This window comes from Mya arenaria, chromosome 13, assembly GCF_026914265.1.
Source record: "Mya arenaria isolate MELC-2E11 chromosome 13, ASM2691426v1".
Classification (NCBI taxonomy): Eukaryota; Metazoa; Mollusca; class Bivalvia; order Myida; family Myidae; genus Mya; species Mya arenaria.
This window is the reverse complement of record NC_069134.1, coordinates 21,799,213-21,824,775: the sequence shown is the minus strand read 5'-3', so window position 1 is coordinate 21,824,775 and position 25,563 is coordinate 21,799,213. Positions and strand designations below refer to the sequence as shown.

Below are 25,563 nucleotides of genomic sequence, written 5' to 3'. Positions count from 1 at the left end.
CGTCGACAAAGACTGTACCGTTGGTTGCTGTACCTCGAGCCTCAAGGACCGTCGACGAACACTGTGTACCGTTGTTTTTTTTTTTACCTCGGGCCTCAAGGACCGTCGACAAACACTGTACCGCTGGTTAGTTTACCTCGGGCCTCAAGGACCGTCGACAAACACTGTACCGTTGGTTAGTTTACCTCGGGCTTCAAGGACCGTCGACAAACACTGTACCGTTGGTTAGTGTTACTCGGGCCTCAAGGACCGTCGACAAACACTGTACCGTTGGTCAGTGTACCTCGGGCCTCAAGGACCGTCGACAAACACTGTGTTTCGTTGGTTAGTTTACCTCGGGCCTCAAGGACCATCGACAAACACTGTACCGTGGGTTAGTGTACATCGGGCCTCAAGGACCATCGGCAAACACTGTGTACCGTAGGTTAGTGTACCTAGGGTCTAAAGGACCATTGGTTAACACTTTGTACCGTGGATTAGTTTAACTCTGGCCTCAAGGACCATTGACAAACACTCTACCGTTGGTCAGTGTACCTTGGGACTAAAGGACCATCGGCAAACACTGTACCGTTGGTCAGTGTACCTCGGGCCTCAAGGACCGTCGACAAACACTGTACCGTTGGTCAGTGTACCTCGGGCCTCAAGGATCGTCGACAAACACTGTGTTTCGTTGGTTAGTTTACCTCGGGCCTCAAGGACCATCGACAAACACTGTACCGTGGGTTAGTGTACATCGGGCCTCAAGGACCATCGGCAAACACTGTGTACCGTAGGTTAGTGTACCTAGGGTCTAAAGGACCATTGGTTAACACTTTGTACCGTGGATTAGTGTAACTCTGGCCTCAAGGACCATTGACAAACACTCTACCGTTGGTCAGTGTACCTTGGGACTAAAGGACAATCGGCAAACACTGTACCGTTGGTCAGTGTACCTCGGGCCTCAAGGACAATCGACAAACACTGTACCGTGGGTTGGTGTACCTCGGGCCCAAAGGAACATCGACACACACTGTACCGTGGGTTAGTGTACCGGGCCTCAAGGACCATCGGCAAACACTGTATCGTGGGTTAGTGTACCTCGGGCCCAAAGGAACATCGACAATCACTGTACCGTGGGTAAGTGTACCGGGCCTCAAGGACCATCGACAAACACTGTACCGTGGGTTAGTGTACCGGGCCTCAAGGACCATCGGCAAACACTGTACCGTGGGTTAGTGTACCGGGCCTCAAGGACCATCGACAAACACTGTACCGTGGGTTGGTGTACCGGGCCTCAAGGACCATCGGCAAACACTGTACCGTTGGTAAGTATACCTCTTGTCTAAAGGACCATCGGCAAACACTGCGTACCGCGGGTTAGTGTACCACGGGCTTCAAGGACCATTGACAAACACTGTACCGTGGGTAAGTGTCCCACGGGCCTCAATGACAATCGGCAAACACTGTCCACCGATTTCTAGTGATCCCACAGACCTCTTAAACTATCGGCAAACACTGTCAAACGAGGCTAAGTGTTCCTGTGTGCATCAAGTACTATCGGAAAACAATGTCCACCGAGGCAGTGTGTTTCATCGGACCTCTTTAACCATAGACACACACTTTCTAACGAGGATTGGTTCTCCCTTGTGCCCCAAGGACTATCGGCAAACACTAGTTATCCAGGCTTTGTGTTATTTCTAGGGTTGAAAGCGAATAGCCTAGTATCCGGATATCCGGATATCACGCAAGTATTCGGATACCAAAATGGGTATTCGAATATTCGTGAAGAATTAAAATTTCAATGAAATAGCTTAGCAGAGACATAGCAATTGTTATAAAACTTTTCAGATGAAATATTTCAGGTAACTTATTTCAGACCCCAAGGACCGCAATGACGGAGGTTTAGTATTTCATCCGACCTCAAAGATTATCGACAACTGCTATTTGTCGTGGCTAAGTGTTTCGTGGGTCTCACGGAACATCGGCAATAGGCTTCTTTTGTTTATTCGGACCATATGAACCATCGACAAATGTTGTCCACTGAGGCTTAGTGTCCCCTCAGGTCTTAAGGTACATTGGAAAACACTGAACAACGAGGCTTAGTGTTCAATCGACCTCAGGGACCATCAGCAAACACTATCGACCGAGACTGAGTGCACCCTTTTGCACTCAATGGCTATTGGCAAACACTGTCATGGCTATTGACAAACACTGTTGACCAAGGCTGAGTGCACCCTTTTGCACTCAAGGACATTTGGCAAGCACAGTCGACCGAGGCTGAGTGCACCCTTTTGCACTCAATGACTATTGGCAAACACTGTCACGACTATTGGCAAACACTGTCGACCAAAGCTGAGTGCACCCTTTTGCCCTCACGGACTATTGGCAACGACTGTCGACCAAAGCTGAGTGCATCCTTTTGCACTCAATGACTATTGGCAAACACTGTCATGACTATTGGCAAACACTGTCGACCAAGGCTGAGTGCACCCTTTTGCACTCAAGGACTATTGGCAACGACTGTCGACCAAAGCTGAGTGCACCCTTTTGCACTCAATGACTATTGGCAAACATTGTCATGACTATTGGCAAACACTGTCGACCAAGGCTGAGTGCACCCTTTTGCACTCAAGGACTATTGGCAACGACTGTCGACCAAGGTAGAGTGCACCCTTTTGCACCCAATGACTATTGGCAAACATTGTCGAACGAGGTTGAGTGCACCCTTTTGCACCCAATGACTATTGGCAAACACTGTCGACCGAGGCTGAGTGTACCCTTATGCAACCAAGGACTATTGGCAAACACCGTCGACCGAGGTTGAATGCACCCTTTTTCACCCAATGACTATTGGCAAACACCGTCGACCGAGGCTGAGTGTACCCTTATGCACCCAAGGACTATTGGCAAACACTGTCGAACGAGGCTAATGCACCCTTTTTCACTCAATGACTATTGGCAAACACCGTCGACCGAGGCTGAGTGCACCCTTTTGCACTCAAAGACTATTGGCAAACACAGTCGACCAAGGCTGAGTGCACCCTTTTGCACCCAATGACTATTGGCAAACACTGTCGACCGAGGCTGAGTGCACCCTTTTGCACTCAATGACTATTGGCAAACACTGTTGACCGAGATGTTGTGTTCCATCGGGCCTCACGGACCCTAGTAGAACACTGTCGACCATGCGTAGTGTTATCTTAAGCCACAAGGATGTCAATATTTACATATTATTCGAGCAATTATCAGCGTTTATCATCACATGATGCATTATACTGATTAAGCTGTAAAGCCTATAACATTATGACAATGTGAAGTTAAATGTTTAATTCGATAAAATGTTAAATAATGCGATAAAATAAGTACCAAATGTATTCTGTATCCTAGAATTTAACATCCTAAATCATTTTATCTACTATTTAAATGTGTCTCGTACTTGTCATTGTTCTTTGTCTTCACCGAGGTCTTGGTAGGGATTCATGTTTTTAATAAGGTTCCATCGGACTAAAAAGTAGTTTTCACAGCAATATAATGTCAGTGAGTAAGAAGATTCATATAATGTATGAATGTACTAACGAATGTAACAACTGAGTCAACTAATTCATACATGACTCATTATCATATCAAAACATATAATGAGCTAGTTATATTAAAATCTGAAAAAAATGTAAACGAAAGAAAACTAAAGCAGGTCATTAAAACATGACAACTGTATATGGCGAGTGAAATAAGTGTTAGTATAGCGACATGAATTTTCGGATTTTTGATGATAAGAAAACACTGACACAAAGGAGCGCATATAAAGTATAACAAGTACGAAACACACAAAAGAAAAAACAACAACAACAGCAACAACAACAAAGTAAACATAGGCCTATTGAATCGGGTCTGTAAGCCTTTCCTTTTTCAGAAACGAAGGTATAAGTCAGCTTGTAGTATTCGTTAGTGGGAACATTTATCGCTCGATATACACTGAAGCAGACCCGGATATGTCCTCCAAGGTGCTGCAGTCAAAACTGAACACCACGTGGTGTCCCCTCAGTCGCCGTGGAACCAAACGGAAAGTCTTACTGAAGACGCCCCATTCGGGAACATCACTGAAATAAATAAGGAAGGATCTCAACTAATGTGACAGGTGTCGCCGTTGTTTTGGCATCCATGATTTTAAACATAACGTCCAAAGCGTTGGTACTTGTGACTGGTTAGTTAAAAGAACCTTGTAGAATAGAGATATGTTAAAAGTCAAAAATGCATAAAAAGGATTAAAACTGGTTCAAGTTTCTCGAATCTGCTCAAGTCCCTTATAACAGGATTAGGCTAATCTCACTATTTTTCTTTGTCTTTAATTCGCGTAATATTATCTTCATTATGAGTTAGAAGACAGGAATTACTTTTAATGTTATCACAATAAAATATATTTTAATGACCAAAATCACATTTATAGTATGTGTTTTGTTATTTTAAATAAACTACTTAGGCCTGTTAAGCTTAAGAAGTTTCAAGAAATTGTGACCTGATGATTTACAGCCAAGGTAGGTGCAGCACAGTCGACGCCCCGAGCACCTGCTTAAAACTTGACTGTCACTAAGTTAAAATGTAAATACTCACGGGACACGTTCGTCTCGAATATCTTCAAAGGCATCGCTTTCCATAGATATGTCACAGTTCACCAGACGAACAGGTAGAGGGTTGCGAAAGGTCACCTCAAACTGTGATAGCCGCCCTATGTAACATCGCTCTGGTGCCTGTATTATACATATGTGCGTATATTCGTTTAGGGTTTTACGTAACAATCTACAAGTGTATCATTGGTCTTGAAATCGGCGATGTGTAGTTCTAATACGGAATTTCTTTAACACGTCTTTGCTCGAATTTCAACCTAACCACAAAATACCTTGACATACATATCCGGGCGACGGAAGCGGAAATCATGTGACTTGTAGACCGACTGTGGCGGCTGTGAGCCCGTTGACTGTACACTGGCTGAAGCCTCGATGAACAAATTTGCAAGCTCGAAAATGTGAGGCAGGTAATCTCGTACCGTAATGGTGGCTCGCATAGGTACGTCTGGAATTATACTGAAACTTGGTTAACAACAATCATTTTGGTTTTGAAATGCTCTGTGTATCATAATAGTGTGCAACCTGCACGTAATTATGATAAATGTGATACAAAATAGACGTTTTTCTAAATTCAACCGACGCATGGCCTTCAAGGCTATCGTTCAAAAAAGATGAAACGTTCGTACCATTTTCGACAGGAAACAGTTAAAGAGACATGTATGCATTGAGCTGCAACGTGTAGTAATAGCAAAAATATAAATAAATGCAGGATGTACATAATTGTGTGTTTCAGTGTTGTAAGATCGCAATACATTTCACTAAGTGAGCGCCAAAAGAGTAAAACAAGTTTGAAACAGCGAAAAACAATTTTCATTTCAATGATAAATCACAGGAAAGCATAATTATCATAAATCATTTTTTCTCTTACCCTTAAAAAATTATCACCCAATTGACTTCCTTTCGAAACGTTATGTATCATTTACTCACTTCCTCCAGGACGTACTTTCACCCAATCAAAATCCCTTTTGAAGAACATTGGCCCAGTCTTGCCGTCGTAAGTTTTCGGATAGACTTTGATGAAAGCGGCGGTGACCGTTTGTTCAGTTCCGGTGTGGTTAAAGGCTACCAGATCGACATCCAGATCCGATCCGATCATCACCTCGTTACTGTGCAACAACTTGAACTTCAAAAACTGGAGCAAAAGACAATTGTAAGGCATTATAAATGAATTAAGATTGAAACCAAAAGAAAAATATATCTGATTGAGCGAGTAAGCCTTACTTTAAATGACACTTTCTTTAGATTATCAAACCGAGTATATCAGACAATATACGACGTCAACTCGAAACGAGCAAATATTCCCTTAATTGGATTATATTTTGTTTTATATTGAAGTCTAAGGGCGTCCAATTTTCGAGAATGGTAAACTGCTATGGCATGTTTAAAATGCACTTATGCTATACATGTACTGTACCTCTTGTTCTTTTTCTACGGCATATGTGTCAGGTATCGGTGCCTTGGCCGTCTGGTGTGCCATCATTACAGCTCGCCTTTCAGCTTCGCTGCCTGATAGTAAAATGAACTCCTTTTCTCGAATTGCAAAAGCATCTCTAAATAGGCTTTGTAGTTTCAACATTTATTTTAAGAACATTTTTGCCGCAAACGTTACCAGTGTATGATTTGCATAATGCTTGTTTAATATTCAAATATAACAGAAAAATAAATCATAACCTTTCATTTTTAGCTAAATAAAAATATGAAACACGAATTCAAGTGGGCGTTCTACAATAGCTATGTCTTTTTCCCCCTTCTAAGGCAGTAATTCCATCATTTAACGGTAAAGAAAATTTGATGAGGGTATGGTTTGTTTGTGGTGTTTTTATTTCTGTATGTCGTGTAAATTGAGTTTTTCGGTGTTTGTATTTGAATTTGTGGTGTAATTCAAGTTTTTCGGTGGTTGTATTTGTGTATGTGGTGTTAGTTTGATTTTGGTGGTTGTATTTGTGTATGTGGTGTAAGTTTGATTTTGGTGGTTGTATTTGTGTATGTGGTGTAAGTTTGATTTTGGTGGTTGTATTTGTGTATGTGGTGTAAGTTTGATTTTGGTGGTTGTATTTGTGTATGTGGTGTAAGTTTGATTTTGGTGGTTGTATTTGTGTATGTGGTGTAAGTTTGATTTTGGTGGTTGTATTTGTGTATGTGGTGTAAGTTTGATTTTGGTGGTTGTATTTGTGTATGTGGTGTAAGTTTGATTTTGGTGTTTGTATTTGTGTATGTGGTGTAAGTTTGATTTTGGTGGTTGTATTTGTGTATGTGGTGTAAGTTTGATTTTGGTGGTTGTATTTGTGTATGTGGTGTAAGTTTGATTTTGGTGGTTGTATTTGTGTATGTGGTGTAAGTTTGATTTTGGTGGTTGTATTTGTGTATGTGGTGTAAGTTTGTTTTTGGTGGTTGTATTTGTGTATGTGGTGTAAGTTTGCTTTTGGTGGTTGTATTTGTGTATGTGGTGTAAGTTTGATTTTGGTGGTTATATTTGTGTATGTGGTGTTAGTTTGATTTTGGTGGTTGTATTTGTATATGTGGTGTTAGCTTGTTTAAGGTGTTTGTATTTGTGTATGTGGTGTTAGTTTGATTTTGGTGGTTGTATTTGTATATGTGGTGTTAGTTTGATTTTGGTGGTTGTATTTGTGCATGTGGTGTTAGTTTGATTTTGGTGGTTGTATTTGTATATGTGATGTTAGTTTGTTTTTGGTGGTTGTATTTGTGTATGTGGTGTTAGTTTGTTTTTGGTGGTTGTATTTGTATATGTGGTGTTAGTTTGATTTTGGTGGTTGTATTTGTATATGTGGTGTTAGTTTGTTTTTGGTGGTTGTATTTGTATATGTGGTGTTAGTTTGTTTTTGGTGGTTGTATTTGTATTTGTGGTGTTAGTTTGATTTTGGTGGTTGTATTTGTAAATGTGGTGTTAGTTTGTTTTTGGTGGTTGTATTTGTATATGTGGTGTTAGTTTGTTTTTGGTGGTTGTATTTGTATATGTGGTGTTAGTTTGTTTTTGGTGGTTGTATTTGTATATGTGGTGTTAGTTTGATTTTGGTGGTTGTATTTGTATATGTGGTGTTAGTTTGATTTTGGTGGTTGTATTTGTATATGTGGTGTTAGTTTGTTTTTGGTGGTTGTATTTGTATATGTGGTGTTAGTTTGTTTTTGGTGGTTGTATTTGTATATGTGGTGTAAGTTTGATTTTGGTGGTTGTATTTGTATATGTGGTGTTAATTTGTTTTTGGTGGTTGTATTTGTATATGTGGTGTTAGTTTGTTTTTGGTGGTTGTATTTGTGTATGTGGTGTAAGTTTGTTTTGGGTGGTTGTATTTGTATATGTGGTGTTAGTTTGTTTTTGGTGGTTGTATTTGTGTATGTGGTGTAAGTTTGTTTTTGGTGGTTGTATTTGTATATGTGGTGTTAGTTTGTTTTTGGTGGTTATATTTGTATATGTGGTGTTAGTTTGTTTTTTGGTGGTTGTATTTGTATATGTGGTGTAAGTTTGTTTTTGGTGTTTGTATTTGCGTATGTGGTGTAAGTTGAGTTTTTTTTTGTCTTTATATTTGTGTACCTGATGTAAATGTGTTTGTGTTTATATTTGTGTACCTGATGTAAATGTGTTTGTGTTTATATTTGTGTACCTGATGTTAATGTGTTTGTGTTTATATTTGTGTACCTGATGTAAATGTGTTTGTGTTTATATTTGTGTACCTGATGTAAATGTGTTTGTGTTTATATTTGTGTACCTGATGTAAATGTGTTTGTGTTTATATTTGTGTACCTGATGTAAATGTGTTTGTGTTTATATTTGTGTACCTGATGTAAATGTGTTTGTGTTTATATTTGTGTACCTGATTTAAATGTGTTTGTGTTTATCTTTGTGTACCTGATGTTAATGTGTTTGTCTTTATATATGTGTACCTGATGTTAATGTGTTTGTGTTTACATTTGTGTTCCTGATGTAAATGTGTTTGTCTTTATATTTGTGTACCTGATGTAAATGTGTTTGTCTTTATATCTGTGTACCTGATGTAAATGTGTTTGTGCTTATATTTGTGTACCTGATGTAAATGTGTTTGTGTTTATGTTTGTGTACCTGATGTAAATGTGTTTGTGTTAATATTTGTGTACCTGATGTTAATGTGTTTGTGTTTATATTTGTGTACCTGATGTTAATGTGTTTGTGTTTATATTTGTGTACCTGATGTAAATGTGTTTGTGTTTATATTTGTGTACCTGATGTAAATGTGTTTGTGTTTATATTTGTGTACCTGATGTAAATGTGTTTGTGTTTATATTTGTGTACCTGATGTAAATGTGTTTGTGTTTATATTTGTGTACCTGATGTTAATGTGTTTGTGTTTATATTTGTGTTCCTGATGTTAATGTGTTTGTGTTTATATGTGTGTTCCTGATGTTAATGTGTTTGTGTTTATATTTGTGTACCTGATGTTAATGTGTTTGTGTTTATATTTGTGTACCTGATGTAAATGTGTTTGTGTTTATATTTGTGTACCTGATGATAATGTGTTTGTGTTTATATTTGTGTACCTGATGTAAATGTGTTTGTGTTTATGTTTGTGTACCTGATGATAATGTGTTTGTGTTTATGTTTGTGTACCTGATGATAATGTGTTTGTGTTTATATTTGTGTACCTGATGATAATGTGTTTGTGTTTATATTTGTGTACCTGATGATAATGTGTTTGTGTTTATATTTGTGTACCTGATGTAAATGTGTTTGTGTTTATGTTTGTGTACCTGATGTTAATGTGTTTGTGTTTATGTTTGTGTACCTGATGTTAATGTGTTTGTGTTTATGTTTGTGTACCTGATGTAAATGTGTTTGTGTTTATAGTTCATTGTCGTTTGGGCCCTTGTCTTGTGCCCCCGAGCAGGGTTCATTTTCTAATGTTTGACTGCTGGGCTTGTCCCTGCAGTTTTCATTGTGTAACTGTTATTATACCTTCACGATACTTGTACAATTGGGTTATATCAAATCGTCTCATCTCCGAAAACGGGACATTGTGACTGCGGCTCGTAATCGGTATCTCGTACGGATGTCCGTCAGGATATTTGGTGCTAATATTCTTGCCAACACTGCGCAAAACAGGTTAGTTTGTTTGACAGTGAAAAGTGTTTTATTCTAGCATATTTCGTAGTTTACTTTTCGTAGTTAAGGTCAAACATTAACGTACATAATAAATGTTGTACCGTTTTTATTTTGAAATGATGACCTATATGGCAAACATAACAAAACTAGGAAGGCTGAAACAGCCAAGTATATTTCAATGTAATAGTATAATAAATGTAATAAGTTTAATGTTCTGTGTATTTTTCGTTTGTCTGTTAATCATTTGGCTTTTTGCCGTTGTCTTTAAACAAAACATCAATCAGGTTTGGCTTCTTGGAATGTCCTATCAACTTCTATACATAATTGTTCATAAAAACCTATGAACTGAAAATACAGATACACACTTTGAAATTCTAAAAAAAAAAAGCTTCAAACAAACATACTGTTCATGATGACTTACTCTGCAGTGTTCAGCTTTAAACGCCTCAATGTGCCAAACTTTGGTAGTTGTTCCCAGTGAACTTCATCCGCATTTACCTCAGCAAACACGAACCCAGTGTCGTATTTGATGTTACACATGCCTTCTTTGATTGCCGCTAATGGGGCGGGGCCGCATGTAAACACACCTGAAACAGAACATACAGTGAAAACAATAGGTTGAATTTCTCTGATAATGCCTGCTGTTTCTCCTATTATAAAGGGGATATAATGAAAGGACGCTTTTCTGGTGACCTCTATCACGTCGAGTTCGTTGTGTTAACATTTGTCCGTCGAGTTTGCAGGTCGAGACCACAGGGGCAGGGTGCGTTGTTTCGACACACCACGCCCCTCACTCCTTATCCTTTATTAGTATAAATATGATGGGGTAACTGTAACTTGTGATAACTTGCAACGGACTTTTTTTGTTCTATTATCTTTACAGAAAGGGGGGTGGGGGCTTGGTGTGTCAAAACAACGCACCCTGCCCTTGTGGTCGAGACGGATATGTGTTGAATCACCGAACGAGATTGGTAATGAAACAGTACTAAACGTACCATTGCTCTTCTCTTGCGGCGTGGAATCAATGACCTGCCAACCATCAAACCGCCCATGCGTGTCGAGGTCAGGTCGAGACATCCACACTTCGTTCCAGACGTGGAAATTCCTGCATATGTATATTTTTTATAAATGAATCGGTAGTATTCTGTCAATGGAAGCAAATTCCATAAAATCTCTTCTTCGATACGCATGGTTACATAGATCAGTAGTAAAGTGCAGAGAATGTTGCTAAGCCCAATTGAGTAAATATAAGTGATTTATAACCATAAAACCCACATCGAAAAATGTTTGCTTTAATGAGTTTTCAGCGGCTTAAATACAATAGTAAAACAAAGGATTCTTTGACCCAGATGTTGTTTAAAGGCAAAAGTATTAATGCTGAACTATCACCGATTGAACGTTTTGACAACTTTTTTTTTATTTTTTTTTTGTCTTGGAACGAGCCAATTTATGCGAAAATGCACGGAAACCAGTAAAATAAGACTGGTGACCAAAATTAGATCGCAGATTTTCATATTTAAGTTCAAAAATTGATGTGTTATACATTTTTCTTAAACCATTAGTAACGCTTTTAGCCATAAAGCATTAGTTTTCGAACGAAAATATATAAATCTGCGAATCTTTTGTCAGAAGTCTAATATAATTGGCTTTCAGATATTGATGCGAAAATTGGCTCATTCCAAGACCAAAAATAGAAAAAGTAGTCAAAACGGTAAATCTTTGAGAGTGCAGCTTTAAGACCAACAGAAAGTAATCGAGAGACCAAAGTCATACCAACACGATAAACATTACTCAATTATCAAACTACAGTCGAAACCCGTTTGCTCGAACTCGCTTTGCTCGAAATCACCGTTGGCTCGAACAAGATGTAAATAGCCGATTTCTTTATACTGAATGTAAACATGCCCGCTTGGCTTGATTTTTTTCAGAGGCTCGATGTATTTTCGCCGGTCCTTGGTAGTTCGAGCCAAAGGGGTTCGACTGTATAGTTATTAGAAAATTGGGTAATAGCCTTGTCACTGTCTGTGTTACCTTATTAAGGAATCATGAATAAACTTGTGTTTTTCTTCTTCTAGTTTTGGCTTTGGTCGTGTACATATAAAACCACAATGCGGTGATTAACATTGTACAAGGGGAACCAGTAGTTAAAACCTGCTTATGCGTACCAGATGGAGTCATGTGAAAAAGAAACGTCAACTTTCTCCAGAGTTCCCCCACGTTTCTGGAAGTATTTCTCAATACACAAGCTGTCTTCTGTGTCGTGAGCGGAAGCAAAGTTGGTCACCGTCCGACAGGGTATTCCTAGGGCTCTACACACTGTGAGGATGAACACATTAAACAAACCATTAGGAAAGCCTTGGTCATTTTCTATCGAAGACCACCTCGGGTGTATGCCGGTACATCAGTAAAGTAGTTCTTATTTTTTTTAAATAGTACTGCAGCGAAGTTAAATGTAAATATTTATGACATTGTTAACCCGAATATATACAACTGAAGTTGTTTTTGACTGGAAATGAACAAATCCTTATAAGAGAAACAACTTCGGGTTAAAACTTTACTTAAATAATTGAAAAACAACTTAATCTAACGTTAAATACACAATTCATTTTTAAAAAAACGCGTACCGGTAGTAGTAACGCAGGAAAATACCCAGCACTGAGCATATTTCACAGGCCTTCCTGTTTGTTTATACTGTTGCAGGATTTTCACACTACCGGCCCATGCTGTTGGCTTTGTTCCTCCAAAATACTTTCCAGTCCAGTTACCGACCAAAATACCTTCATCATCTCGAGAATTCACCTTGGAAATGGAGATAGGTTTGCATACATTTGCAGTTAGACTGCGTCATTAAATAAGAAACATGGTCCCTTTTCTTAAGGAAAATAGGTAGTACCTACATAAAGATATTATTATTATTTTATTTTTTCAAACTGTCGAAGTAGATTTACGAATCAGGAATATGTTATAAGTTTTGTTAAAAATCGTCCAGATAGGAAAAGTGCAATGCAGTTGTATTATAGAGAGCAAATATGTGGACCTCTTAAACCTCATAACTCTACATAATTGTAGGTAACACATAGTTCCGCTATACTACATTTTTTTTTATCTTACCCATTGCGCAATCATTCTAGCCACGGTAGCCGGATCGGACATCCCTCTCAAATTGACTTCCTTGAAGCCACGCCTCATCAAGAAGAGCGCAACATCAAGAATTCCCTCGTCAAACTGAAATGATGAAAATTATTGTGTTGAAAATGTTTGTGAAACGTAATTTCTCCAAATAACAGTGTTTTCTTGTGTATAAAAGATAAATCGCTTAACTCATCAACATAATATTTATCGATGTTCATTAAACAGCACACTCCGGTTCAAATCTTACTGTGAATTTTCATTCGGTAGATGTAGGCTCGAATCAATAATTAATCATTGGTACGACTATGAAGGGCGTTAAATAATGTATATTAATTCCTTATTAATAAGCAAAGAGTGTTTATGCAATATAAATATAAGTACACAGGCACAAGCCCAACAGCAACCCACCCCGAATGGTACTTAAAGTAAGAACATGCCTGTCCGAAGTTCCACGGCTTTGCACCTCGGGTCCAAGCGTTTCCCCGGTAAACACAGCCAGCTGGGTTGAGCACATACTCATTCAAGTCATAGGTTTCGTTCGGGTGATCAGGGCCCCGCATTTTCGGCATGAATGTTCCGTCCTCTGGTGTTTTTTGTAGTAGTGAAATCATATTTGATTAAATTTACTTTAGTTCGAGATTCAAGCTCGTTGCATTAAACAACTTTAAATGATCATGGTAATCTCGCGGTGTACATGTTATACTAAAACATTGTTAGTGATAGATTTAGCTTTAGGATTTAGGAAATTACCATATTCTTTCAGTTGCTATATACAACCAGTTATGTTTTCTAAGTAAAATTATTCTTTGACTCACTTTTCTGTAAAATACAATGTCAGCTTTTTATAATTTATGTTCAAACTATTCATTATACTCATATACTGTTTTTTTATAATGGTATGTACATTGTATGCTTGCACGCAATTGCGTATGGGTGTGTTCTTTTGGTAAGGGGACATGTATATATGTCCCTGACCTAATAATCTTTACCACGAATTTTCAATATAAAAACCACCATTATTATTTAAAATATAGTATTTTTCAGCATACCTTTACACCATGGGTTAAAGAGAATTGTGATGTCTGTATCATGTTCGTAAGCGAATTCTTTAACTGCTTCTCGTCCGGCGTGGTCTTTTTCAGCAACATATGTTTTCACCTGCATAGTCCATTCTCCAACGATGCAATATGCTGATACATTGACCTTAAAGTTATAAAAGGTACGTCTATGAAAGTATACACTATAGTGGACATCATCATTGATAATGGAATACATTATATTATATCATTTTATCATGTATTTATACACACGTGACAAACACGAGAGCTGAGCGTTTAACAAATCATTTTCATAACGACTCATTTTATTCTCGTCTATTTTTCGAAGTATAAGAGAGGTTGCAATACACGACGTGTAAAAGTCGAGGGTTTAAAAGTCGCTTATTTCTTCTTTAAAGTAGACCTTGTAGTGTGAACTTGTACAATGTACACATACTTTGATGACGTAGATCACAAAAGGTCTACACGTCCACGTGCCAGTACAAGTAGTATATCGCAATCTCTCTGACGTCATAAACCATTAGAAAATATTATTGTTTGACAAAGCGTAGACAAAGTCGAAGAGAATTGTTATTGAAAATAAAATGTTTAAATGTCAATACGAACATGACTCTATCATAGCTTTATTATTTGTCGAGTTATGTCCCTTGATAATCTGATAAAAAGCACGAGACCTGCGCTGCTTTTGTACGTCAACAGTTCACCGTGCAATGGTAATTTATCCATACCTCCACTGTGACGGAGTTGCTACGCAGCTGAACTATACAGCCATCCCATTGGAATGGCTTGAACGCCACCCTTCCTTTTTCGTAGACATAAAACTCCACTTCCGTACCCTGCTCAGATGATTTCACTTCACCTAGAAGAAACGAAACAGGATTGTTGTGAAACTGCAGTGATTGGACTTCACCTTCGAGAAACAGAACATAGGTAGAGTTGTGAAACTGCAGTGATTGGATTTCACCTTGGAGAAACAGGACATAGGTAGAGTTGTGAAACTGCAGTGATTGGATTTCACCTTGGAGAAACAGGACATAGGTAGAGTTGTGAAACTGCAGTGATTGGATTTCACCTTGGAGAAACAGGACGTAGGCACAGTTGTGAAACTGCAGTGATTGGATTTCTCCTTGGAGAAACAGGACATAGGTACAGTTGTGAAACTGCAGTGATTGGATTTCACCTTGGAGAAACAGGACTTAGGTAGAGTTGTGAAACTGCAGTGATTGGATTTCACCTTGGAGAAACAGGACGTAGGTAGAGTTGTGAAACTGCAGTGATTGGATTTCACCTTGGAGAAACAGGACTTAGGTAGAGTTGTGAAACTGCAGTGATTGGATTTCACCTTGGAGAAACAGGACATAGGTAGAGTTGTGAAACTGCAGTGATTGGATTTCACCTTGGAGAAACAGGACTTAGGTAGATTTGTGAAACTGCAGTGATTGGATTTCACCTTGGAGAAACAGGACTTAGGTAGATTTGTGAAACTGCAGTGATTGGATTTCACCTTGGGGAAACTGGATTTAGGTAGATTTGTGAAACTGCAGTGATTGGATTTCACCTTGGAGAAACAGGATTTAGGTAGATTTGTGAAACTGCAGTGATTAGATTTCACCTTGGAGAAACAGGACGTAGGTAGAGTTGTGAAACTGTAATAATTTTTGGATTTCACCTTGGAGAAACAGGACGTAGATAGAGTTGTGAAACTGTAATAATTGGATTTCACAGAAGAAACAGAACATAGGTAGAGTTGTGAAACTGGAATGAGAAAACAGAGGGTGTGGTATTTAAAATTATTTTTTATCACATGTTTTACCTTGTTTCCGGTTAAATATGGCCATCACGTATTTTTCTGTATAACACATGCAAAATAAATAATTTCACTAGTGTGTTTTTTTGTCAGAAAATATATCATTCCGAATGTTTGCAAACAAATGTATAGGCAAATATAGTTCCTAAATTGTCAATATTCTAGCAAGTCATGCATATCTTTCTCATTTTGATTTCATAATGAAGATTGATTTGAAAACATTAATACAAATTTCATCTAAAGCGTGGTATTTAGTCTTCAGTTATTGAAGGACGTTTGGTACTAAATGTGTTTAAACAGGAAGTGGACATTTAACAAATTATGACACCATCTAACCGGATATGACGTCACGTTTTAAAAGAGAGTAAATTTTGTCTGGAATTATGTTTTTGTTGTCATTTATACTGGTTATCATCTTATTATGCATCCAACGTACAAACATTATAAACAATCGGATGTATGTGTGATTTTATTTTGTTCGGGTGCAACATTTCTGCAATGCAGCAACGCATGTAGCGCGGGAAATGACATCGCTTTGTGATATTCGGCTCAACACTAGTGCAGTTAAGATAGGCAGATTGTTTATGGTTTTTTTTTTACTGGAACTCGTTTGAGACAAAAAATAAATAAATACGAGTCGTCATATGATACACATTTTTATTCAACTACATTGTAGTCCAGGAAATATGTTAACTAGTTAGCTCACCAAAGGCTTGTTTACTATCATATTTCATGATCACGTTAAATAAAATTGTGTACTATTGACGACCCATGACAGATCAAATATAAACGTATCTCTCTATCGGTTTGTTAATAACTTTAAAGGTGAAAACTTAGGTCAGGAGACTAGGTCTAGGTGATCACTACAATCCAGTCAATATTGGCAAGTATTCGTGGGCGATTGGCGGAGCAAATTGGTACAGATATCGATTATGTAAAGTGCAATTATAAATCAGTTCTACCCAGCATGCAAAATGTAGGACAATTTTTTATTCATCATTCTATAAATCAGAATACTGAAAATCTGATATAAATTACATTTTTAATAAAGCACGCGCTTTGCAATACGCTCTTAGATTGGACGCGGTTTAATATTCTATAGAATTCTGAAATGTTATAAATAGCCTTCTGCACAAATAAAATATGAGACATTCAAAATGTAGGACACAATTTTATTCATTATTCATTTGAATATTATAATTTACGTCCGGCACACATATATGGTTTCTGAACTGTAATCGTTTTGAATGGATGGGGTACATTTAATTATTCAAAAATCAATATTAAGGAATGCAAATACCTTTGGACAAATACTTATATTATTATTTCAGTACCATTGTAAATGTAGGTCAAAATCTTCACTCCTGCAATGAAAAGTTTTTATTATGTTGATATTTTTTGGCGTAGGAGTAAATTTGAACATGTGTCATATGTTATCTGCGCTCTTCAAATCTTACCCAACGAGAAATTTAATCGAATGTCATGCATCTCAACATCGTACGGTCGATCAAACGTCAACGTTATACGGAAGCTGTCACCACGTCGGATGACAAGTTCTGCCGGAAGTTGTTGGTCACCGACCGACCTGCTGCTTGTCCTATCGTACTCGTCGGTCCTGTAAAGAAATCACTTGAAAAGATTAACGCGTTTACCGTTAGAATCAGCATCAACTTGCATAGTAGATAGGAATAAGAAATTATGTCAGACAAACGTTTAGACTTGTTTACCTTATTGTTCGCTTTTTGTTTTCGTTCCTATAGTTTAAAACTTTTTTCAATGCAATCAAACGATAATAATAATAATAATAATAATAATAATAATAATAATAATAATAATAGTGATGATGATGATGATGATGATGATGATGATGATGATGATGACGATGATGACGATGATAAAAATAATAATAATAATAATAATAATAATAATAATAATAATAATAATAATAATAATGTGTTGATATCAAAAGTAAACCTATTGTTCTATGGTCAGCATGGTGATATTCCCCACCTGTGTTGCCGTGTGTTGTCCGGGATATGCAGATCTACCCCTACAACATTCAGCGCCTTTCTCAGCTCTATACTTGGTGCAGCTTAAATAAAATATGTTTGTTTTGCAAATATTTCATTGTTACATGAAAATTTATTTATCATGCTTTTAAGAACATTTGCTCAGTATTTAGTTAATTGCCTAGTTACAAATGCAGTCGAACCCCTTTGGCTCGAACTCGCTTGGATCTAATTCGACGTTGGCTCGAAATAGTTTTAAAGGGACCGTTTTCTATATACTGAAGCTACGCATCCCCGCTTGGCTCGAACTCTCCGAGGCTCGAGGTTTTTTCGCCGGTCCCTTTGAGTTCGAGCCAACGGGTTTGTCTGTATTGTAAACTAAACATATGACTATGTTTAAAGATGGTGTCGTATCAATGCCCTATCGTGTATCCTGGTAGGATGAGCCATTGAGAAATGTTGTCTTGAATGGAACATAATTTATCTACCATTAATAAAGTGAGTAAACAATCACGTTCACAGTCAAAGGATAAATCTGCAACAGAAGTAGAAAAAAAAATCATTCTTCATGTAGAAAAACGAGTGTCCACCATACTGACCTTCTCGGTTTGCGACAGGTCTTCGTGACGTGTTGGAGCCTCTGTTTCTGTTAATAAGGCTGTCCCTCTCCCAGGAATATCGCGTTCTCCGACTTGGTCCATAGTAAGATGTTCTTACGCTGGCATCCCCCCTTCTGTATGAACTGATGTTGTAATTTCCAGCATATGGCTGACGATCCGAGTAGCCTAGGTAAGGAGTGTTTCCATACCGAGAAAACATCTTGATCTTATATTTTACCACTTCACACTCTGAATAAGCGATACCATAACATGTACTTATTCTGAAATCATGTTCGAATATTCAGTTTCATGCATTAACACTGATTGCATGTATTTTATGCATTCGTATTGAAGTGTAACCAGTGTTTGTCACTATGCTCAAATGCTACTTAATCCCAATTTTGAAATTATACTCCAATTTTAGTTCATTTACATGGCCATGCATTTAAAATTTTAAAGTCAATACTATTTATAATTTCAAATGAATATGGATATGAAACTATTATGACACACAGTCAATAGGCATTGCTTGATTTTTGTAACATGATACATTCCTGTTTCAAGTCTATTTTTGTTCAAAACCTGTGCGTAAAAATATATAGTAGGATTATTAAGAAAAGGCAATCAATTTAATTGGTTTAAACGTATTTAAAGCTGCGCTCTCACAGATTGAATGCTTTGGCGACTTTTTTAAAGTTTTTTTTGCGAAAAATGCATGGACATCTGTGATGTAAGACTGGTGACAAAAATAGAACCCAGGTTTTCATATTTATGCTCAAAATTGATGTTTAGTGCATTTTTCCTACTGCGGTAGTAACGCTTTTAGCCATAAAACATTATTTTTCGAACGGAAATATGAATAATTGCGATCTGATCTTTTGTCAACAGTCTTATATCACTTGTTTTCTGATATTTACACAAAAATTAGCTCATTCCAAGATAAAAAATAAAAAGTTTTCAAAACGGTATAGTTTCAGCGAACAAACTCAGTATGCCAAAATGTGGTTATATTGTATATGTGTAATATTGGTTTAGGTGGTGGCGTGGTTGGCCCTGGTGGTGGCGTGGTAAGCCCTGGTGGTGTCGTGGTAAGCCCTGTAGTTGGCGTGGTTAGCCCTGGTGGTGGCGTGGTAAGCCCTGGTGGTGTCGTGGTAAGCCCTGTAGTTGGCGGGGCTAGCCCTGGTGGTGGCGTTGTTGGCCCTGGTGGTGGCGTGGCTAGCCCTGGTGGTGGCGTGGTTAGCCCTGGTGGTGGCGTGGTAAGCCCTGGTGGTGTCGTGGTAAGCCCTGGTGGTGGCGTGGTTGGCCCTGGTGGTGGCGTGGTTGGCCCTGGTGGTGGCATGGCTAGCCCTGGTGGTGGCGTGGTAAGCCCTGGTGGTGAAGTGGTAAGCCCTGTAGTTGGCGTGGCTAGCCCTGGTGGTGGCGAGGTTACCCCTGGTGGTAGCGTGGTTGGCCCTGGTCGTGGAGTGGCTAGCCCTGGTGGTGGCGTGGTTGACCCTGGTGGTGGCGGGGTTAGACCTGGTGGTGAGGTGGTTGGTACTGGTGGTTGCGTGGTAAAACCTAGTGGTAGCGTGGTTAGCCCTGGTTGTGGCATGGTTAGCCCTGGTGGTGGCGTGGTTGGTGTTGGTGGTGAAGTAGTTGGCCCTGGTGGTGGAGTGGTTAGCCCTGGTGGTGGCGTGGCTGACGCTGGTGGTGGAGTGGTAAGCCCTGGTGGTGGAGTGGTAAGCCCTGGTGTCGGCGTGGTTAGCCCTGGTGGTGGAGTGGTTGGCGCTGGTGGTGGAGTGGTAAGCCCTGGTGGTGGAGTGGTAAGCCCTGCAGGTGGAGTTGTAAGCCCTGGTGCTGGAGTGGTTATACCTGGTTGTGGCCTGGTTGGTGCTGGTGGTGGAGTGGGAAGCCCTGGTGGTGGCGTGGTTAGCCCTGGTGCTGGCGTGGTTGGCGCTGGTGGTGGAGTGGTAAGCCCTGGTGGTGGAGTGGTAAGTCCTGCAGTTGGAGTGGTAAGCCCTGGTGCTGGAGTGGTTATACCTGGTGGTGGCCTGGTTGGTGCTGGTGGTGGAGTGGGAAGCCCTGGTTGTGGCGTGGCTGGCGCTGGTGGTGGAGTGGTTGGCGCTGAGGTGGCGTGGTTACCCCTGGTGGTGGCGTGGTTGGCGCTGGTGGTGGAGTGGTTGGCCCTGGTGGTGGCGTGGTTGGCCTTGTGGTTGGCGCTGGAGTAGTTGGCGCTGGTGGAGTAGTTTGACCCTGGTGGTGGCGTGGTTGACCCTGATGGTGGAGTGTTTGGCGCTGGTGATGGCGTGGTTGGTGCTGGTGGTGGCGAGGCTGGCCCTGGTGGTGGCGTGTTTGGCCCTGATGGTGGAGTATTTGGCGCTGGTGGTGGCGTGGCTGGCCCTGGTGGTGGCGTGGTTGGCCCTGTGGTTGGCCCAGGTGAAGGCGTGGTTGGACTGGTGTAGGCGTGGTTTGCCTTGTGGTTGGCCCTGGTGAAGGCGTGGTTGGCCCAGGTGGTGGCTGCTGACATATCTCCTTATTCTTCTTTTGATACTATTTTGACCGTATTTAAAATATACTTTTTAAACTAACGTAAAGTCCAAGTTTGTAACATGATTAAGGTGTAGTCTCTATATGTATGTAACATATATTATGTATATTTGTGCGAAAATCACGAAACAAAAATCTGTTCTGATATATCTTCAAAATTTAAAAAAAAGATATTAGCGTTGAGAGCAATATATTACAGACCTATAGTAAACCCAGGGGTGAGGGGGTTTATAATCAAAGGGGTCAGAGAGCGATAATTGGATTTAGGATTCGTGATCAGCGTCATTTCTAACCATAAGATAAGATAGAACAGATAAGACAAGATAATCTTTATTTAAAGTCGGTTATGATATACATAAATAACACTAGCTGTTTTCCGACATAATAGATTATCCAATGACAGACAAACAAAATACCTGAAAAGATTCAAGATCATAATATCATATGTTAAAACGTTAATACATAGGTTCTACTAAGAGCATTGACTTCATTAATAAAATTACCAGATACATCAAAAGTTACAGGATAATATATATTAATGATTTAAATACTAGTTCAATGCATGAAGAGAAATTTAAATAAAGGCAACAGTTAGACACAAAACATGTAATTCAAACAGCAATACCTATTTAACCAATAAGAAAGTAGTCCAGACAGGTTTCAATACCGTACATGCCTTACTTGTGAGGATTATATAATCAATGAATAAAAAAAACAAGAGTACATTTCAGATCTATTTATTGACTAATTCACATACTATATTTAGAAAAAATCGAACGAGTGAACTATAATAATAATAAACATAATACTGATTACATTTTTTGCCTGTCGGCCTGACAGTGTGAACTTGGCAGACTGCACCCTTACAAACCATCACCTCAATATAATGCTAAAAGAGTAGTATGCTTGAAACAGTTGCGTCCCTTGTAAATAAACGTATTCTGTACGACAAATATCTAAACTGTCAAAGAATATAGTTACCGAATATTTACAAATCAAGCCAGTGCAACGGATCAATACAATCAAACAGCATGTTCACTTAAATGGCGACATAGCGGTACAATTTATTATTGGTGGGCTATGAAACGAAAGATTGAAAAAACAAAAACTAATTTTGACCTTTAACTAAATTAAATTGGTAATAAGGTGAAAAGTTATACTAGACATGTTTGATTAGCAATAATGAATAGGATTATATTGTATTGAATTTATCATTTAAGACACTGTGGAACAAATCAAGGAAGTAAAAATTAAAATATGAAACAAAATTAATAGCATAATTATGATCCGCAATCTCAAACCGGGTTACATGCACATTTGCGTCTACTGATTCAAGGTCGAGTGAGGATTGGTGCATCTTTACCCAAGCACCTTGAAATTATACAACACAACATCTGTTATATATTGTATATGTGTTTAAGATAAAAACATATCAATATTTATATGTATGTAAAAAAAATATGTAAGCATATAACGTAATAAATACACACTGGTTTAGGGTGAAAGCCCTGCTTTGAATTACGCTGTGAATATAGCGATACGAATCCTTGTTTGAGGAGACTGGTGGAGGACTAAGATGTTTGTTCTTTCTCACTTTTGACCGTAATGTTAATCAATATTTCTATTGACTAAAATTGGTTTTCCTTTGACGAAAATATTGGATCGCTAGTAACTTATTCGTAAGATAAATGACCTTGGATTATTGACCAAGTTATAATAGTTTGTGTTTGTATTATTAATTCAACTAAAATGAACGTGAAATGACGTTTTGATGTCCAGGACAAGAATGCATGGATGTGATATTTTTAACCGATACACCGTTTATGTATAATTTCATTATTATAATAACAAACTTACAGACGACACCGAAATAAAATTGCATGCCTAAGAACCCAAAATTGAACAATTGATTACTGGACACCTTAATTGCAGCTCTACAATATAAATGAATTAAGAACTGAAAAATCAATGTCCACGTACGGCATATATTGTAAAAAAAGGCTGGGTCACGAATTTCATTGTTTCCACAAACGTAATGTATTTAAGAGTGCTAACCACGAATCTGAAGACCGTTTTTTAATATCTCATGTATTTTTTTTATAGTGGCTTTGAATATTTAAAAGCGCGTTGAATGTACCGCATAAGGAACCGGGGGGCGCCAGTGCTACTGGAAGAAGTCGTGTTTGTGTACAATTGTACGTGCAACTCGATTAAACAAATCGCTGGTCTATATTTGTATCCGGCATATATTTTATAAGCATTTGAAGAGGTGCCTGTTTTATCATGTGTTTAAATTTAATTCTTATGTCGCCCGCGACCACCTGCACCACAGGGCGTATGTTCCCCCGGTGTTTTCACCCGATGAAGACAATGTTCATGTCAGATAAGACATACCTCTTTTCAATTATTAATTTTACTTTTCGACCTTACCCTATGCACTTTCTGCAAACTGACAGACGGACGGACAACCGGAAATATCTGTCCCACAAGAACTGTTTACATGAATTACCTACACAACGATACCAAGATCTAAAAATATATATGTGACGTGTAGAAAGTTACTAGTATTCAAAAAGGGTAGTCCCTATCTTATTAGAGCGAAAAACACCCCCACGCAATCGCCCATTATGTGCAATTGGCCAGACGTACGAATGGGTGACTTTTTCTTTTCTATGGCCATCTACGGTATGCATTTATCTAGAAGTCTGCTAAGTGCCCTCACTATATTACCAGTATTTTGGATATAATTAATTTCTCTACTCTTACATACACGACATCATGAACGTCTTAAGTACAACAATATGCCATCTCCCGAAGGACAGTTCGATCATGCCCTCACTCTTTTACAGTGCTTTTGGATATAATTAATTTCTTTTCGCTTATACAAACGATATCATGAAGTCTTTAGTATAACAATATGCCATCTCCCGAAGGACAGTTCGATCACTCGTAAAGATAAAAACAATCTGCCCAAAATGTCATTTTACATACAATATTTCGAAAAGAGTCGACCGTGTGAACTATAATTATAATAAACATAATACCGATTACATTTTTTGCCTGTCGGCCAGACAGTGTTAACTTGACAGACTAAAAATTCACATTGCCATAATGCATTTAATCCGACAACCTCATTAGTTGAAACGTGTGTTTATATGTGGTGTGTTCGCAGTAAATATGGCATCGACGTATTTAACTTATAATTGAACTGATAATTATGAAACTTGCAAAGAACTGTTCTTACAATGACAGAAAAAATTGCAATAAAATAAATTATGTTAGTCCGATAGCTGGTCATGTCGTTTGTGTTGGCGTTTACTGCCCATGTCGTTGGTGATTTGCTGTTGGATGGTCTCGAACCAGTACCAGTCAGGGATAGACGCGATCACACTTTGACAGATTTACTTTCTTCTTAGACCGCACAGCCATTGTGACCCTTACAAACCATCACCTCCATATAATGCTAAAAGAGTCAATAAACGTATTCTGTACGACAAATATTTCAACTGCCAAAGGATATAGATTCCGAATATAAATCAAGCCAATGCAGTGGATCAATACAATCAAACAGCATGTTCATTTAAATGGTACCGACATTTCATTTCATGCACACCTTCCTCATTTCACTCATCCCTCGTATGTTAATATGTAACCCAGTTTTGGGATCATTAACTCATTTCATGCATTTAAGGTTTTGACAGGGTATCTCTTACCTTTTCTTTATACCAAGGTATGTTTTTCTAAATTTATTGTATTTTCTTAAAGTCCTCTTTGTCAGATTACATTTTGTTCTGGTCGGGGTAAATAGAGAGAACTTGGAGAGGTCCACACTATGGGCTTCGGTGCGGAGCTGCTCGGGTCGTCGCCACTGATTTCTACCGGATATCTTTTTAAATGGCAACTTCTAAATTATCGTGTTTATCAAAATGTCTGAATTTCTCACCTTGGTATTGCTACTAACATACTTGCCTCAGCACCACAAGTTAATATTGTATATGTCGTATATAGTATGTGTTATTTGCTTCTCCCCACCGACTCTGAGTTTAATTAAAACAGTTTAAAATTATATATATTGACTTTCTAACCGTTCGTGACTTTTTAAAATAGTTTAACAAGTGAATTGAAACAGTGTCTTTTGGAGTGACTCATCGTGTGACTTTTCGTGACTTAAACAATATATCAGTGATGTGAAACAGTGACTTTTCGTTAATTTTCAAAGTTCAAAACTGTTCTATTATGTTACTTTTGTTATTTCGATGAATGTTACGGTGCTTTCTTGAGGCACTTTACACCCTTCCCACATGTTATTTTATGTGAATAAAGTTTTATGAAAAAGAAAAAAAAAGCTCTACATTTTATTATTAGTGGGCTATGTAACTAAAGGTCGCTGAAGATTGAAAAAAAGCTTAAACTAATTTTGACCTTTAACTAAATAGGCATACTAGACTTGTTTGATTAACAATAATGAATATGCTCTTATTGTATTGATTTATCATTTATGACACTGTGGAACAAATCAAGGAGGTAAAAAATTAAATATGAAATTAATAGCATATAATTCACAATCTCAAACCGGGTTACACAGCCACATGCACATTTGCGTCTACTGATACAAGATCGAGTGCGGTGCATCTTTACACAAGCACAATGAAATTATGCAACACAATATCAGTTATATTTTGTATATGTGTTTAATATAAAAACATTTCAAAATGCATATGTATGGAAAAACATGTAAG

At 38.3% G+C, this 25,563-nt stretch overlaps 2 protein-coding genes across 3 annotated transcripts; both read right to left on the bottom strand.

Moving 5' to 3' along the window:
• Nucleotides 1-3,291: 3,291 nt before the first annotated feature.
• LOC128213008 (protein-glutamine gamma-glutamyltransferase K-like) lies at nt 3,292-18,860 on the bottom strand. 2 transcript variants are annotated; one of them, XM_052918463.1, is made up of 17 exons: nt 18,299-18,859; nt 17,701-17,782; nt 17,148-17,305; nt 14,612-14,742; nt 13,875-14,028; nt 13,263-13,408; nt 12,805-12,918; nt 12,318-12,492; nt 11,859-12,009; nt 10,689-10,798; nt 10,115-10,280; nt 9,547-9,680; nt 6,016-6,107; nt 5,529-5,733; nt 4,874-5,046; nt 4,588-4,724; nt 3,292-4,076 (listed from the first exon to the last, which is right to left on the bottom strand). In XM_052918463.1, exons 1-17 carry the CDS (start codon nt 18,516-18,518, stop codon nt 3,935-3,937), a joined length of 2,490 nt encoding a protein of 829 aa, XP_052774423.1. In that variant the 5' UTR covers nt 18,519-18,859; the 3' UTR covers nt 3,292-3,934. The 2 variants fall into 2 exon arrangements, 1 of the variants encoding a protein (XP_052774423.1); XR_008257664.1 differs by lacking the exons at nt 3,292-4,076; nt 4,588-4,724 and having other exon boundaries at nt 4,922-5,046; nt 5,470-5,733; nt 18,299-18,860.
• Nucleotides 18,861-19,271: 411 nt separating this feature from the next.
• On the bottom strand, nt 19,272-20,804 carry LOC128215123 (basic proline-rich protein-like). Its single transcript, XM_052921844.1, has one exon. It carries the CDS (start codon nt 20,802-20,804, stop codon nt 19,272-19,274), a length of 1,533 nt encoding a protein of 510 aa, XP_052777804.1.
• Nucleotides 20,805-25,563: the final 4,759 nt, after the last annotated feature.